Consider the following 17,009-nt stretch of genomic DNA (forward strand, 5'->3'; position numbering starts at 1 on the left):
AGGGGCAGGAGAGGGAGAGGGAGAGAGGGGGGCAGGGAGAGGGAGAGGGAGAGAGGGGGGCAGGGAGAGGGAGAGGGAGAGAGGGGGCAGGGAGAGGGAGAGGGAGGGCAGGGAGAGGGAGAGGGAGAGAGGGGGGCAGGGAGAGGTAGAGGGAGAGAGGGGGGCAGGGAGAGGTAGAGGGAGAGAGGGGGGCAGGGAGAGGTAGAGGGAGAGAGGGGGGCAGGGAGAGGTAGAGGGAGAGAGGGGGCAGGGAGAGGGAGAGGGAGAGAGGGGGGCAGGGAGAGGGAGAGGGAGAGGGGGAGAGAGGGGCAGGGAGAGGGAGAGGGAGAGGGAGAGGGAGAGAGGGGGGCAGGGAGAGGGAGAGGGAGAGAGGGGGGCAGGGAGAGGGAGAGGGAGAGAGGGGGGCAGGGAGAGGAAGGGAGAGGGGTAGGGAGAGGGAGAGGGGGGCAGGGAGAGGGAGAGGGAGAGGGGGGTGCAGGGAGAGGGAGAGGGAGAGGGAGAGGGAGACAAATTTGACCCCAATAACTACCGTGGGATATGCGTCAACAGCAACCTTGGGAAAATCCTCTGCATTATCATTAACAGCAGACTAGTTCATTTCCTCAGTGAAAACAATGTACTGAGCAAATGTCAAATTGGCTTTTTACCAAATTACCGTACGACAGACCACGTATTCACCCTGCACACCCTAATTGACAAACAAACAAAACAAAACAAAGGCAAAGTCTTCTCATGCTTTGTTGATTTCAAAAAAGCTTTTGACTCAATTTGGCATGAGGGTCTGCTATACAAATTGATGGAAAGTGGGGTTGGGGGAAAAACATACGACATTATAAAATCCATGTACACAAACAACAAGTGTGCGGTTAAAATTGGCAAAAAACACACACATTTCTTTCCACAGGGCCGTGGGGTGAGACAGGGATGCAGTTTAAGCCCCACCCTCTTCAACATATATATCAACGAATTGGCGAGGGCACTAGAACAGTCTGCAGCACCCGGCCTCACCCTACTAGAATCTGAAGTCAAATGTCTTCTGTTTGCTGACGATCTGGTGCTTCTGTCACCAACCAAGGAGGGCCTACAGCAGCACCTAGATCTTCTGCACAGATTCTGTCAGACCTGGGCCCTGACAGTAAATCTCAGTAAGACAAAAATAATGGTGTTCCAAAAAAGGTCCAGTTGCCAGGACCACAAATACAAATTCCATCTAGACACCGTTGCCCTAGAGCACACAAAAAACTATACATACCTCGGCCTAAACATCAGCGCCACAGGTAACTTCCACAAAGCTGTGAACGATCTGAGAGACAAGGCAAGAAGGGCCTTCTATGCCATCAAAAGGAACATAAAATTTGACATACCAATTAGGATCTGGCTAAAAATACTTGAATCAGTTATAGAACCCATTGCCCTTTATGGTTCTGAGGTCTGGGGTCCGCTCACCAACCAAGAATTCACAAAATGGGACAAACACCAAATTGAGACTCTGCATGCAGAATTCTGCAAAAACATCCTCCGTGTACAACGTAAAACACCAAATAATGCATGCAGAGCAGAATTAGGCCAATACCCGCTAATTATCAAAATCCAGAAAAGAGCCATTAAATTCTATAACCACTTAAAAGGAAGCGATTCCCAAACCTTCCATAACAAAGCCATCACCTACAGAGAGATGAACTTGGAGAAGAGTCCCCTAAGTAAGCTTGTCCTGGGGCTCTGTTCACAAACACAAACAGACCCCACACAGCCCCAGGACAACAACAACAACAACACAACTAGACCCAACCAAATCATGAGAAAACAAAAAGAGAATTACTTGACACATTGGAAAGAACAAACAAAAAAACAGAGCAAACTAGAATGCTATTTGGCCCTAAACAGAGAGTACACAGTGGCAGAATACTTGACCACTGTGACTGACCCAAACTTAAGGAAAGCTTTGACTGTGTACAGACTCAGTGAGCATAGCCTTGCTATTGAGAAAGGCCGCCGTAGGCAGACCTGGCTCTCAAGAGAAGACAGGCTATGTGCACACTGCCCACAAAATGAGGTGGAAACTGAGCTGCACTTCCTAACCTCCTGCCAAATGTATGACCATATTAGAGACACATATTTCCCTCAGATTACAGCGATCCACAAAGAATTCGAAAACAAATCCAATTTTGATAAACTCCCTTATCTACTGGGTGAAAAACCACAGTGTGCCATCACAGCTGCAAGATTTGTGACCTGTTGCCACAAGAAAAGGGCAACCAGTGAAGAACAAACACCATTGTAAATACAACCCATATTTATGTTCATTTATTTTCCCATTTGTACTTTAACTATTTGCACATTGTTACAACACTGTATATATACATAATATGACATTTGAAATGTCTTTATTCTTTTGGAACTTCTGAGTGTAATGTTTACTGTTAATATTTATTGTTTATTTCACTTTTGTTTACTATCTACTTCACTTGCTTTGGCAATGTTAACATACGTTTCCCATGCCAATAAAGCCCTTAAATTGAAATTGAATTGAATTGAAATTGAATTGAGAGGGGGGCAGGGAGAGGGAGAGGGAGAGAGGGGGGCAGGGAGAGGGAGAGGGAGAGAGGGGGGCAGGGAGAGGGAGAGGGAGAGAGGGGGGCAGGGAGAGGGAGAGGGAGAGAGGGGGGCAGGGAGAGGGAGAGGGAGAGAGGGGGGCAGGGAGAGGGAGAGGGAGAGAGGGGGGCAGGGAGAGGTAGAGGGAGAGAGGGGGGCAGGGAGAGGGAGAGGGAGAGAGGGGGGCAGCTAAACTATGTAGAATATTGGCCTGTTGGAAACTACAACTCCCTACTACATAGCACAGTTCATGCTCGGTCTGTTTTATCTCTAGAGAAACTATGCGATGTGTGCATTGACCTCATAGAAAAAAGCAGAAAAGAAATGGAATTCAAATAATTGCTAGTGCTGGGGCCATGTCGGTCAATTAGTTGTTTAAAAACAGAAAAATAACAGACATTTTGGTTAATAGCTCAGCACTAGCAGAGAGAGTGTAAGAGAGAGGAGAGGAAAGGAGAGAGTAAGAGAGAGGAGGAGAGAGTAAGAGAGAGGAAAGGAGAGAGTAAGAGAGAGGAAAGGAGAGGAAAGGAGAGAGTAAGAGAGAGGAGAGAGTAAGAGAGAGGAGGAGAGAGTAAGAGAGAGGAGGAGAGGAAAGGAGAGAGTAAGAGAGAGGAGGAGAGATTAAGAGAGAGGAGGAGAGGAAAGGAGAGAGTAAGAGAGAGGAGGAGAGATTAAGAGAGAGGAGGAGAGGAAAGGAGAGAGTAAGAGAGAGGAGGAGAGATTAAGAGAGAGGAGGAGAGGAAAGTAGAGTAAGAGAGGAGAGAGTAAGAGAGAGGAGGAGAGGAAAGGAGAGAGTAAGAGAGAGGAGGAGAGAGTAAGAGAGGAGAGAGTAAGAGAGAGGAGGAGAGGAAAGGAGAGAGTAAGAGAGAGGAGGAGAGAGTAAGAGAGAGGAGGAGAGGAAAGGAGAGAGTAAGAGAGAGGAGGAGAGAGTAAGAGAGAGGAGGAGAGGAAAGGAGAGAGTAAGAGAGAGGAGGAGAGGAAAGGAGAGAGTAAGAGAGAGGAAAGGAGAGATTAAGAGAGAGGAGGAGAGGAAAGGAGAGAGTAAGAGAGGAGAGAGTAAGAGAGGAGAGAGTAAGAGAGAGGAGGAGAGGAAAGGAGAGAGTAAGAGAGAGGAAGAGAGAGTAAGAGAAAGGAGGAGAGGAAAGGAGAGAGTAAGAGAGAGGAGGAGAGAGTAAGAGAGAGGAGGAGAGGAAAGGAGAGATTAAGAGAGAGGAGGAGAGAGTAAGAGAAAGGAGGAGAGGAAAGGAGAGAGTAAGAGAGAGGAGGAGAGAGTAAGAGAGAGGAGGAGAGGAAAGGAGAGATTAAGAGAGAGGAGGAGAGGAAAGGAGAGATTAAGAGAGAGGAGGAGAGGAAAGGAGAGAGTAAGAGAGAGGAAGAGAGAGTAAGAGAGAGGAGGAGAGGAAAGGAGAGAGTAAGAGAGAGGAAGAGAGAGTAAGAGAGAGGAGGAGAGGAAAGGAGAGAGTAAGAGAGAGGAGGAGAGGAAAGGAGAGAGTAAGAGAGGAGAGAGTAAGAGAGGAGAGAGTAAGAGAGGAGAGAGTAAGAGAGAGGAGGAGAGGAAAGGAGGGAGTAAGAGAGAGGAGGAGAGGAAAGGAGAGGTGCATGGTGCAGAGGAGCAATAAGAGGTAGAACAAAGAAGAGAACTCCCTCCATCTCCACTCAGTCACTCAGGCTGAGGGAGGCTGCATTCAGACCCACAACAACAGCTCTCAAGAGCACCAACACAATCACACAGGAACAGATAGAGGGGAAAAAGGAGAGGAGATAAGCGGAGGAGGGGAAAGAGGGAGAGGAGAACAGAGGGACAGAGAGAGATAAGATAGGTGAGTGGTGGCGAGAAGGAGGAGAGGGAGGGAAGCCAGAGAAAGGAAGTGAAAAATGAGAGAGCAGAGTGATTGAGTGGTTGAGAGGAGGATGGAGAGAAAGCGTCTGCTAAAAGACTAAAACGTAAATGTAGAAGAGTGTTTCACTCTGACCTAAATAATAAAAGCCTTAATAGGGAACAGAGATGGGGGGAAAAAAGACTATAAATGGAGAGAAAAATGAGTATTCTCTGTCCTCAAGTAGCATTAGTCTGATTCACACTTTGATCCGCTCTCTTTAAATTACAATGGGTCCATGCACTTATCCAATTCTTTCAGATGTACACTGGTGCAGAGAAGGTACTGCTAGGGGTTAGGGGTTGATAGGGGATTGGGCATGGATGGATAAGTAGAAGCATAAGTACAATATGGTAGGAGTAGTAATACTAGTTTGTAGTGATTTTCCAGTGGCTTACCTGTGCTGCCTCCCAGCCCCACTGCCTGTACTTGGGGTCGTGGGTGAACCTCCACATGTACCAGTAGGTCTCAATGACCTCTGGCCTCAGGATGTAGTATTTCTCATTCTGACGCACCGCCACCGCCTCCAGGCCACTGTCAAACTTAAAGGCCTCCGGACCCAGCTTCAACACTAGGGAGGAAGGGGAGGGAGTGAGAGAGAAGGGGGGGTGGGGGTGGAGAGATGTTCAATATCCATTGATTTTCCTGGTTTAGCATAAGTACACAACATATGTCCTGCCAATTAAACGTTTAGAGTAATAGGAGCAGATTACAGTGATCAAGTAGCAGACAGGAGATTTTTGACAGATTTGTTCTGCACGCCTTGTCACTGTGGATGGGAACCAGAGACAACTGGATAAAACTGAAATATCATCACTGTCAAACTTTACTTCCAGGAAGTTCAGCCAGTTCCCATGGTAACCTCACTTTAAAAAAAACTCAACTAAGCTCACAAAATCTGACTCAACATCTGGCAACAACTATAATCCATGGCAACCAAACCACCCCATAATAAGTTACCATTTATACCTAAACTTTCTTTGATTTCCCTATATGTTTAGACGTGTGTGTTTGTCTCCGTCTCACCGGTGCGGTCGTAGGACTCGTGGCAGGTGTGTGCGATTTCAGCCCCCAGCTGTAGGTAGTGTCCAGCCTTGTCGTCAGGCGAGCCGTCGGCCCCCAGAGCGAACATCCCCCCGGCGAAGCAGGTCAGGTGACCCATCTTCCTCTCCAGGTGGCCATTCTTCCACTCCCCGATGAACGTCAGGCCGCCGTTGGACTTACGGATCAGGTGGCGCTCGATGGCCTGGAGGGGGGTGGGGAATGGGTGTGGGTGGTGATGGTAGAAGGGGTAGGTGTGTGTATGTGTGTGTGTAGGGAGGAGAGAGAGCGAGAGAGAGAGATAGAGGACAGGTAGTTAGTCCCTGGCACAGTAGAGGGAACAGGAACAAAGTTGTGTAAGTGTCCTCAGCTCCAGTCCTTGAGAGCAGCAGCAACATCTGCTGTTCTCCTCCTCCCCCTGGCACCTACTGTACCTGATCAATCAACATCAATAACTGGCCACAAAGTCCAGGCATCTGCTTACTGTTAACTAAATCACACACTGAATAAAAGGCAAACATTGAACCCAGTCGACCCTGCAGTTAAAGGACTTTGAGGAGTTGAGGAGCAATCCTAACTATCTGGCCTGAAGGATATAGAGTAAGGTAGTTGCTATTTCAGGGTAGGCTAGATGGAGTTGAAACACAGCTGTGTGTTTGCCAATCAAAGCCATCTCCATGGAGACCAGGTAACGGTGTGGTGCGTACCTCGATAGCGTCATCGTAGGTCTTGCGGGCCTCTGTGTCGGTCTTGTCTGACATGAGCCAGGCCTTCAGCAGGTACTCATAGAAACTGTCCCCCAGACCTCCGACTGATGTATGGTCTACAGGGGGAGGGGGGGGCGGAGAGAGAGAAGAACAAGAAGAGAGAGTGAGGGATGGGGGAGAAAGATAAGTGGGTGGGGAAAGGGACAAAGCGAGGGAGAGAGAGAGAGAAAGAAGAAAAGATGGAGGGAGTCAGAGGGACAAAAATATAATTATTTATTGGATGACGTTTTCTTCAAAACCCCAACCAGAGCCAACACTATTCTTCAGGGAGGGGTTTTAAATTACAGAAACAAAATGGCTATGGAGATTATTTGCCCCTCTTACAGTATGATGGCAAAGACTATATTATTTCTTAATGTCCCCCATGTCTTAATGTCCCCCATGTCCTAGTAAAAGTTGTTTCAGACTTTATTGCTGGCCTAAATAAAGTGACACATTACAGTGAGCAGGAGGATGCGCCAACTCTCACTCAGCAAGAGGACACAGATGGGTAGGCACACGCACGTACCCACACACATACATACACACACGCACTCACTCTCTCAATCTGTCACAGACTACCCCGAGCCATGATTCTGCAGTATTAAGCAATGTGGTAGTTTAAGTAGCAGAGTCAAGACACTCAGAAAGAGTACTGTGTTATCCCCATGAGGCCTGACTCTGTTTAGCTTAAGTTGTTAGCCAGCAGGGACTTAAAGGAAAATTCCACCCAAAAACTATCTTTTGGTATTTGTTTCATTAGTCCATTGTTGACATAGTCCCAAACTGTTTTGCTTGTCATCATTCAAGTTTTCAAGATATGTAACTTTCAAAACAAATAAAAATCCTCCCAGTATGATGCAAAATGCAGCATCATATGATGAAAAATGCATCATACAGGGATGATTTCTGTATTTTGAAAGTTCCATATCTTGAAAACTTGATTCCTGACAAGCAAAACACTTTGGGACTATGTCAACAATGGACTAATGAAACAAATACCAAAATATAGTTTTTGGGCTGAGTTTTCCTTTAAGATGCTATTGTGTAGTAGCCTCCCTCTGGCTAAAGCCATATATTTAGCTGCACTAACAGAGCTAGATAGCCAGCTAATGACTCAGCAATGTTAACCAACGGTGTCAAAGAAGCCAACAATGCTAAACAATGCTGAGAGCAGTGGGGCTAGCACCATTTGCAGTCCCAGTCCACAGCTAGTGCTGGGGCCAACAGCTAAATGATCATGGTTAATGCTAAACCTCTCACTAAAAGCTTCAGTCATACAGAAGTTATATTTAAACCCAAACTGATTCTCCAGTAGATCAGTAAGAATGGCTCACCCGCTGTTCAAAAATGGCCTTTTTGCCTTTATCCAGATTACAACCTCTCATTTTTGGTTAATTGAAAATGAAACCTTGTTCAAAGTATCGCCTTTTCTTTAACAAGCAGTACAAAAGCTGGTTATAATTGCAATTGCATCCTCCTGAAAAGACAGATCAAACAATACAACAAATATTATGGTTAAACTCAAATATACTGATTAGATTTCTTTCCATTCTTTATGTATTTTTTTAATGGTATGATTTTTACTAATGATATTATGAATAGTTATGATGAAGTTATGTTACACATGCAGCTATCAAAAATATATGGGACTGTTTGCTCTATCCAAAGTTATAACCAACTGACTGCAGCATTAAAAGCTGCAATATGTAACTTTTTGGGTGACCGACCAAATTCACATAGAAAAGTGAGTTATAGCGCTGTCATTCTCATTGAAAGCAAGTCTAAGAAGCTGTATATCTGTTCTATGTGTGCTATTTCTATGCTTCCCGTTCTTAAGTTTTGTTTGTGTGTCTTTTACTTTAGGTTTTGTACACCAGCTTCAAACAGCTGAAAATACAATATTTTTGGTTATGGAAAATATATTTCACAGTGGTTTAGGTACAATGATTCTCTACACTATACATGCTTGTTTTGTCACAAACTGAAATTAGGCAAACTATAAGGATTTTAGCAATCAGGAAATGGCGGAGCGATTTCTGCATAATGCATCTTTAAGCAGGAATGGGGGACGCAAGTGAAAAGGGTAGAAAGTAGGGAACTTATGTGCCTGCCCTATATTAAAGACAAAAATTGGCTGCAATATATATATTTTTCATAAATAGAAACATATACCAGTTTCATTTGAGGACCAACATGTTGACAGTTGCGCCATACAGGTTGCATAATAGCTGGGAAGAGAATTTCGATGTTCCAATTCCATGGCACATGGTTTATGAACAGACACACAAAACAACACTGAATTCAAAACTTTTTCAATTTAAATGATCATACAAAATTATGTGGCTTTCCAAATGAAGTAAAAGTAAAAGTTGTCACAAATATAAATGGTAAAGATACCCCCAAAAAATACTTAAGTAGTACTTTAAAGTATTTTTTACTTAAGTACTTTACGCCACTGGCCCAGAGGAGAGAGAGAGAGAGTGAGAGTGAGAGCGAGAGCGAGATGAGCTGAAGAGACTCTCACAGACAAAGTAAAATATGTTTTCTATGCAAATGGCTGTGCGGGATTGGCGGGCCCCTGGCAAAATGGAGAGGAGAGAATTTGCAATGAATAATTCATTCTCATATGGAGGGTCGGAGAGATCGAGAGAAAATGAGAGCAATGCCAAACACAAACAACCTTGGAAAGAGGTAGACACTGTAGAGGGCACAGTGTGTGTGTGTGTGTGTGTGTGTGTACATGCGTTGTTAAGTGCATGCGTGTAACCCAGGGTTTCCCAAACTTGAAAATGTGCGCTTGATTCATAGAACCGTGATTATGTCAGTAACCTCTGGTAGCCGCAAGATGCGGTTGTAATAAACGGAACAGTTTCTGTTTTCTTCCTACAAATCTGGCTCTATCTTTTGAATGGTTTAAGCTATAAATTATTAGGACCCCATCACTGAAAGATAATAATATAATAATAATAATAATAATATGCCATTTAGCAGACGCTTTTATCCAAAGCGACTTACAGTCATGTGTGCATACATTTTTACGTATGGGTGGTCCCGGGGATGGAACCCACTACCCTGGCGTTACAAGCGCCATGCTCTACCAACTGAGCTACAGAGGACTCGCAGGAACACTTCCGTACATACTGTTTCCCTCTACTATGCCCACTAGCCATTAGAACAGAGTGGACAAGACCTGGCACTAAATCAGACTGGGGGAAAAAGATCATCAATGATGTTCTTTTCTACACTGAAGTTCATACAACATTATTGCCTGATGATGTTTTGACCTTCCCAATACCTTTCTGATGCATTTCAGTCACATCAAATCATACGGTCTAAAGATTGAAATACTGTCAAAAATACTGTCAGACTGATTTGTAATAGACTGTCAAAGTCCCAAATTTAAAAAGTTAACATTGGCTGTTGATTACACACCTATTTTTTTTACATGGGTGGTGTCACAATTTTTGGGGGGATATCCCAAAAACTTTTTGGGGTCCCGGGTCAAAAAAGTTTGGGAACCCCTGGTGTAACCATACATTTGTGGGTGCTTGAACAAGTATATTTGTGAGGGAGATGAGTGGGTAGCGTATGCTAGCGTAGGGCTGTGGTGGTCACAACATTTTGTCAGCCGGTGATTGTCAAGCAAATAACTGTCGGTCTCACAGTAATTGACCGTTAATAAACATAAACACATTTAGCATCTCCTGACTTCCACACATAGCCTACAATCCATTTTAAAAAGTCTAATAAATCCATGTAATATAGCCTACACCGTCACAATAAATGTCTAAACAAGCATGATATAAAAAGAATGTTGTCTAATTCAGAAGAAAATAATAGCATCATCTGAGTTGTCCTTATGTTAGGTCCTGATGTGGCTATGCCAAATGGCTGTGGGCTACACTAGTTCATTTAGCAGACAAGATTTGCTTATAATTCCGTGGCATTATTTTATCGTATGAAGAATACAATTGAACAAAGCTGAATAAAATATAAATATTTTCGGCAAACGATTTGAGGGAGTGCACACATGCGGCTATTCTGTGTTGAGCGGTTAACAAAGAAATAGGTATTCCTATATGCTTAATTTAGAGTTATTAATGTAACTTTAGCTGTTCTACAAATGTAGGGCTATATGTTTTAATTGTTTAATAGGCTGCATGATGAGACTAGTGCTCTGCTTTGCTTTTTGCACAGGCTGTACACACTCCAATAGTCCCTCATTCACAATTTGACAAGCACTTGATAATGCCTCGAATTTCACGGCGGCATCCCCTTTCTGGCCATGATGCACCCTAAAATAATCCATGCCTTTTGCGGCCCGGAGTGCTGCGTTGTGCCCTTCTCCCTGAGAGCGCTGCGCAATCCGAAGCGCCTCTCACTCACACGGCTCTCCGTCACGTGATCGGGTCTTTCTCACAGACAACAAAGTTAAGACCGACATTGGGGACGCAACTGCGCGCGTCCTTATCCAATTCCGAGGTGCATATTGAAGATACTGGAAGAACTGTCCACATTTACTATCGTCAGCCAATAAGATGAGTAGGCCTAATGAACAGCAAAAGCACTAGCCAGCCTATGTCAATCTACTAGCCCCCATAGTACAAAAGTCGACCTACAGTGGGGAAAAAAAGTATTTAGTCAGCCACCAATTGTGCAAGTTCTCCAACTTAAAAAGATGAGAGAGGCCTGTAATTTTCATCATAGGTACACGTCAACTATGACAGACAAAATGAGAAAAAAAAATCCAGAAAATCACAATGTAGGATTTTTTATGAATTTATTTGCAAATTATGGTGGAAAATAAGTATTTGGTCAATAACAAAAGTTTCTCAATACTTTGTTATATACCCTTTGTTGGCAATGACACAGGTCAAACGTTTTCTGTAAGTCTTCACAAGGTTTTCACACACTGTTGCTGGTATTTTGGCCCATTCCTCCATGCAGATCTCCTCTAGAGCAGTGATGTTTTGGGGCTGTCGCTGGGCAACACGGACTTTCAACTCCCTCCAAAGATTTTCTATGGGGTTGAGATCTGGAGACTGGCTAGGCCACTCCAGGACCTTGAAATGCTTCTTACGAAGCCACTCCTTCGTTGCCCGGGCAGTGTGTTTGGGATCATTGTCATGCTGAAAGACCCAGCCACGTTTCATCTTCAATGCCCTTGCTGATGGAAGGAGGTTTTCACTCAAAATCTCACGATACATGGCCTCATTCATTATTTCCTTTACACGGATCAGTCGTCCTGGTCCCTTTGCAGAAAAACAGCCCCAAAGCATGATGTTTCCACCCCCATGCTTCACAGTAGGTATGGTGTTCTTTGGATGCAACTCAGCATTCTTTGTCCTCCAAACACGACGAGTTGAGTATTTACCAAAAAGTTATATTTTGGTTTCATCTGACCATATGACATTCTCCCAATCCTCTTCTGGATCATCCAAATGCACTCTAGTAAACTTCAGACGGGCCTGGACATGTACTGGCTTAAGCAGGGGGACACGTCTGGCCTTGCAGGATTTGAGTCCCTGGCGGCGTAGTGTGGTAGGCTTTGTTACTTTGGTCCCAGCTCTCTGCAGGTCATTCACTAGGTCCCCCTGTGTGGTTCTGGGATTTTTGCTCACCGTTCTTGTGATCATTTTGACCCCACGGGGTGAGATCTTGCGTGGAGCCCCAGATCGAGGGAGATTATCAGTGGTCTTGTATGTCTTCCATTTCCTAATAATTGCTGCCACAGTTGATTTCTTCAAACCAAGCTGCTTACCTATTGCAGATTCAGTCTTCCCAGCCTGGTGCAGGTCTACAATTTTGTTTCTGGTGTCCTTTGACAGCTCTTTGGTCTTGGCCATAGTGGAGTTTGGAGTGTGACTGTTTGAGGTTGTGGACAGGTGTCTTTTATACTGATAACAAGTTCAAACAGGTGCCATTAATACAGGTAACGAGTGGAGGACAGAGGAGCCTCTTAAAGAAGAAGTTACAGGTCTGTGAGAGCCAGAAATCTTGCTTGTTTGTAGGTGACCAAATACTTATTTTCCACCATAATTTGCAAATAAATTCATAAAAAATCCTACAATGTGATTTTCTGGATTTTTTCCCCTCAATTTGTCTGTCATAGTTGACGTGTACCTATGATGAAAATTACAGGCCTCTCTCATCTTTTTAAGTGGGAGAACTTGCACAATTGGTGGCTGACTAAATACTTTTTTCCCCCACTGTATATAGTAGGCCTAGCCTATAGAAAGCTGATGGGATCCTCTTTTTATTAGCGGCCATCACTCGTTTTTTTTCCCGCAACATGAGCTCTCATGAAGTGTTTAATTTTCGAATACATTTGCATACATGGTCCTCTGTAGCTCAATTGGTAGAGCATGGCGCTTGTAACGCCAGGGTAGTGGGTTCGATCCCCGGGACCACCCATACGTAAAAATGTATGCACACATGACTGTAAGTCGCTTTGGATAAAAGCGTCTGCTAAATGGCATATTATTATTATTATGTCAGAGTGATTAGAGGGACAATAGAGTGCTGAGTACCAGACAGTTAGCAAGTTTGGTTGGCTACTAATGACCAGCAGCAGCATCAGAGCTTGGAGAAGCCTAATTACATTGACTAAAAGGTCATGTAGAATTTGACTGCCTTCATGACTCGTGACCGCCGGTGTGGCGGTAATACGGTCACCGCAACAGCCCTACTTGGGGTCCGCAGAGGTATTTCAGGGGGTCTGGGTGTTTTTATTTTTTGGGTGATATATTTAAGGATTTTGGTGTGAAATACAATTATTTTATGAATATACCTAGCTGCTCCCTTTAAATTGGAGGAAATTAGTAAATGGAGCTAAATACAGGTTTTTTTCTGCATAGAAAATTCTGGTAATGTTTTGGGATGGAAAAACAGTTTCAGTGTCAACTTACATTACCAAAACCAGATAGAAATAACGCATAAAAAATATTTTACTATATATTTTTTTATAATACTATCTTTGAGAACTAACAATCAAATAAAAGCTAGACAGGGAGAATAAACAATTCCCAAAACAGGGCCTTCAGGGCACATGCCCATTGATTCTCTTATGTTTAGCAGAGGAACACAGTGTTAGCCATGGCAAAATGCATAGAATTACTGGAAATATGCTTCAAAATTGCAAAATTTTCTCTCAGCTCAATGGAAAAGGTTGTACAATTGCATAAAATTCGCTTTAAAACAGCAACATTTACTCTACGCCGCCAATATACCTTTCTAGCTAATAAACTATGTTAGAGTTTACACTTCCTCTTCCAATGAACTGTGGGGAGGTCAAAATAATGAAAGTGTCTCTGGGGTTCATGTTAACGCAAAATTCAGCAGATAAGAAATATCTTGCTGCGGTTTGTAAACACAGATCTAAAATGCTTCTTATTGTAATTTCTGCTCGGCATCAGACTAATTTTGTGCTTCAGTTGCACTTCTCCACTCAGATGAGAATTCACTAATGGGCATTCTATCAGCAGACAGTGCTCTGACTGATGTGGAGCTACTTTTCTCCGGCACTTTTCTTTTAACTTCAAGCCAAACAATAGGAAATGTAGCTGGCTACATTCTTTCTATGATATACATTAGAAATGTGATAGCCATGCATTGCTTTTGCAAGAAAGACTTTGTTTTTTAATTTGTAAGTAAATTTACTTGTGTGACTGCTGGCCAAATAGCGTTGGACTTTGTTGTCATCTGATGAATGTGTTTCCCTAATGTATTTTCTGTTAAGGAAAACTATAGTTGCACGCCCCTGATCACTCTATTGAAGCAAAAAAAACTTGACTTTCAATATAAAACACAGATGAAATGGTTTAATAAAACACTGATTTTTAAATGGTCTGCGTTTTGAAAATGCAGATTTCTGAACTCTAACTGCTGTCTACCAAATCTATTCACTTTAAAAGGTTGATTACTTCTACTTGCCATTATCATTCACCTGATGAGACAAGACAAGACGTTACTTTTTTGCTAACATATGATGGGTCGCAAGTTTGCCTGGGCGGGGGTCCCTGGGCAAGAAAAGTTTGAAACCCCCTGCCCTAGTGTACCTGTAGACTTCCAGTCATTGCACTAACGCTAGTCAGCATTGGCTCATGAAACTCTCTCTAACTTCCTTCGTAATGCACGCAGAGACATACAAATGGTATCCACGAGTTCATCAGACTCTGGGTAAGTAGAATCTTGTAGTATCCCTTTAAAACATCACTGCACTAGATGTTGGACCTATAGTATAGTAAGAACTGCAGTCTCCTCTTTCATCATGTTGTTATCTCCCTCTTTCTGTCTCTTCCCCCCCTCTCTTAGCGTGTGTGTGCATGCGCCAGGGTTTCTGTTAGCCGGCAATTGTCGGCTTTTGGCCCCCACACAAAAATGAAAAGCCCATAAAGAAAACTGTTGCCGGCAAAATGACCGGGAGAAAATAAATCGTTAAGACACTAACAGCTTACAGACGGTAGGCAATTGAGGTCACAGTTATGAAAACTTAGGACACTAAAGAGGCCTTTCTATTGACTCTGAAAAATACCAAAATAAAGATGCCCAGGGTCCCTGCTCATCTGTGTGAACGTGCCTTAGGCATGCTGCAAGGAGGCATGAGGACTGCAGATGTGGCCAGGGCAATAAATTGCAATGTCCGTTTTTTATTTATTTTATTTTACCTTTATTTAACTAGGCAAGTCAGTTAAGAACAAATTCTTATTTACAATGACGGCTTACACCGGCCAAACCCGGACGACGCTGGGCCAATTGTGCTTCGCCCTATGGGACTCCCAATCATGTCCGGTTGTGATACAGCCTGGAATCGAACCAGGGGGTCTGAAGTGACGCCTCAAGCACTGAGATGCAGTGCCTTAGACCGCTGCGCCACTCGGGAGCCCGTACTGTGAGACGCCTAAGACAGCGCTACAGGGAGACAGGACGGACAGCTGATCGTCCTCGCAGTGGCAGACCACGTGTAACAACACCTGCACAGGATCGGTACATCCGAACATCACACCTGCGGGACTGGTACAGGATGGCAACAACTGCCGGGTTACACCAGGAACACACAATCCCTCCATCAGTGCTCAGACTGTCTGCAAACCCACCGTCACTGGACCAGACAGGACTGGCAAAAAGTGCTCTTCACTGACGAGTCGCGGTTTTGTCTCACCAGGGGTGATGGTCGGATTCGCGTTTATCGTCCAAGGCATGAGTGTTACACCGAAGCCTGTACTCTGGAGCGGGATCGATTTGGAGGTGGAGGGTCCGTCATGATCTGGGGCGGTGTGTCACATCGGACTGAGCTTGTTGTCAATGCAGGCAATCTCAACGCTGTGTGTTACAGAGAAGACATCCTCCTCCCTCATGTGGTACCCTTCCTGCAGGCTCATCCTGACATGACCCTCCAGCATGACAATGCCACCAGCCATACTGCTCTTTCTGTGCGTGATTTCCTGCAAGACAGGAATGTCAGTGTTCTGCCATGGCCAGCAAAGAGCCCATTGAGCACGTCTGGGACCTGTTAGATCGTAGGGTGAGGGCTAGGGCCATTCCCCCCAGAAATGTCTGGGAACTTGCAGGTGCCTTGGTGGAAGAGTGGGGTAACATCTCACAGCAAGAACGGGCAAATCTGGTGCAGTCCATGAGGAGGAGATGCACTGCAGTATTTAATGCAGCTGGTGGCCACACCAGATACTGACTGTTACTTTTGATTTTGACCCCCCCTTTGTTCAGGGACACATTATTCAATTTCTGTTAGTCACATGTCTGTGGAACTTGTTCAGTTTATGTATAAGTTGTTGAATCTTGTTATGTTCATACAAATATTTACACATGTTAAGTTTGCTGAAAATAAACACAGTTGACAGTGAGAGGACGTTTCTTTTTTTTGCTGAGTTTACATTTGACCGTCATGCTTTTCGGTCAGTAGGTTAATTTGCATAATTTTGAGGAATTAAATTGGCCTGTGGGTATTTTCGTTAGTCATCATGTATCTTGTTTATCCAACACAACTATCACACGCCACAGCATACAGAGCCTATTTTGAGCGGGATTTCTCCTGCTGCTCCTCAGCTGGTTGCTTCTGGAGTAAAACCTGTGCTTTTATAAGCCCATTCATTGTGCAACAATTCTAAATGCAATCGCATGTTAAAAACAGTTTTGGTGCACGATTAAAAAGAGATACAATTTTTATTTCTCAACTGGTAATTGAAGTACGCCTCCCATTCAACATGAAGTGCATGCAACAGGCTATCTGCTCGCCACCCACCGCTTTACAATGTGAGCTGGAGGCAGTATGCATTTTGAAAACGTACTGAATTGTTTGGAAACCTGAATGTTTTATTTCATATTTTGTGGCATGTCTTACCTCACTTCAAAGTAGCCTATAGGCAAAATCTGACCATGGAAATGTGGAGGCAGTTATTTTATAAAGACTTCATAGGCGGCGCGTGAGTTTCAAGTTTGGGGAAGCTTACAATATGATTTTCATATGCACATTTTCGTTCAAACATCAGTTAAAAGTAAACTAATGCGGGATCACCAGCCTCTGCCATATGGACACATTGATACACCGTGATTCATTGGCAGCAAAAGAAACGAGCGCATGGAACTCATAGCCTATAGGCCAATGCAGCAGTAGGCCAAACTGAGCAATCGGGGGAGAAGGGCCTTGGTCAGGGAGGTGACCAAGAACCCGATTATCACTCTGACAGAGCTCCAGAGTTCCTCTGTGGAGATGGGAGAACCTTCCAGAAGGACA

The 17,009-nt window shown here is 44.1% G+C and overlaps 1 protein-coding gene across 1 annotated transcript in view; it reads right to left on the bottom strand.

Moving 5' to 3' along the window:
- Positions 1 to 17,009, bottom strand: part of LOC311143625 (mannosyl-oligosaccharide 1,2-alpha-mannosidase IB-like) — a 108,646-nt gene that overhangs the window by 4,220 nt on the left and 87,417 nt on the right. Inside the window, exons 10-12 of the mRNA XM_084179488.1 lie at positions 6,218 to 6,333; positions 5,496 to 5,715; positions 4,868 to 5,040 (exon numbers count right to left, since the gene is read on the bottom strand). Coding sequence (XP_084035614.1) covers positions 4,868 to 5,040; positions 5,496 to 5,715; positions 6,218 to 6,333 — 509 coding nt within the window. The remainder of the gene's footprint in view (positions 1 to 4,867; positions 5,041 to 5,495; positions 5,716 to 6,217; positions 6,334 to 17,009) is intronic.

Source organism: Coregonus lavaretus (genome assembly GCF_964263955.1).
Source record: "Coregonus lavaretus genome assembly, chromosome: 16".
NCBI lineage: Eukaryota > Metazoa > Chordata > Actinopteri > Salmoniformes > Salmonidae > Coregonus > Coregonus lavaretus.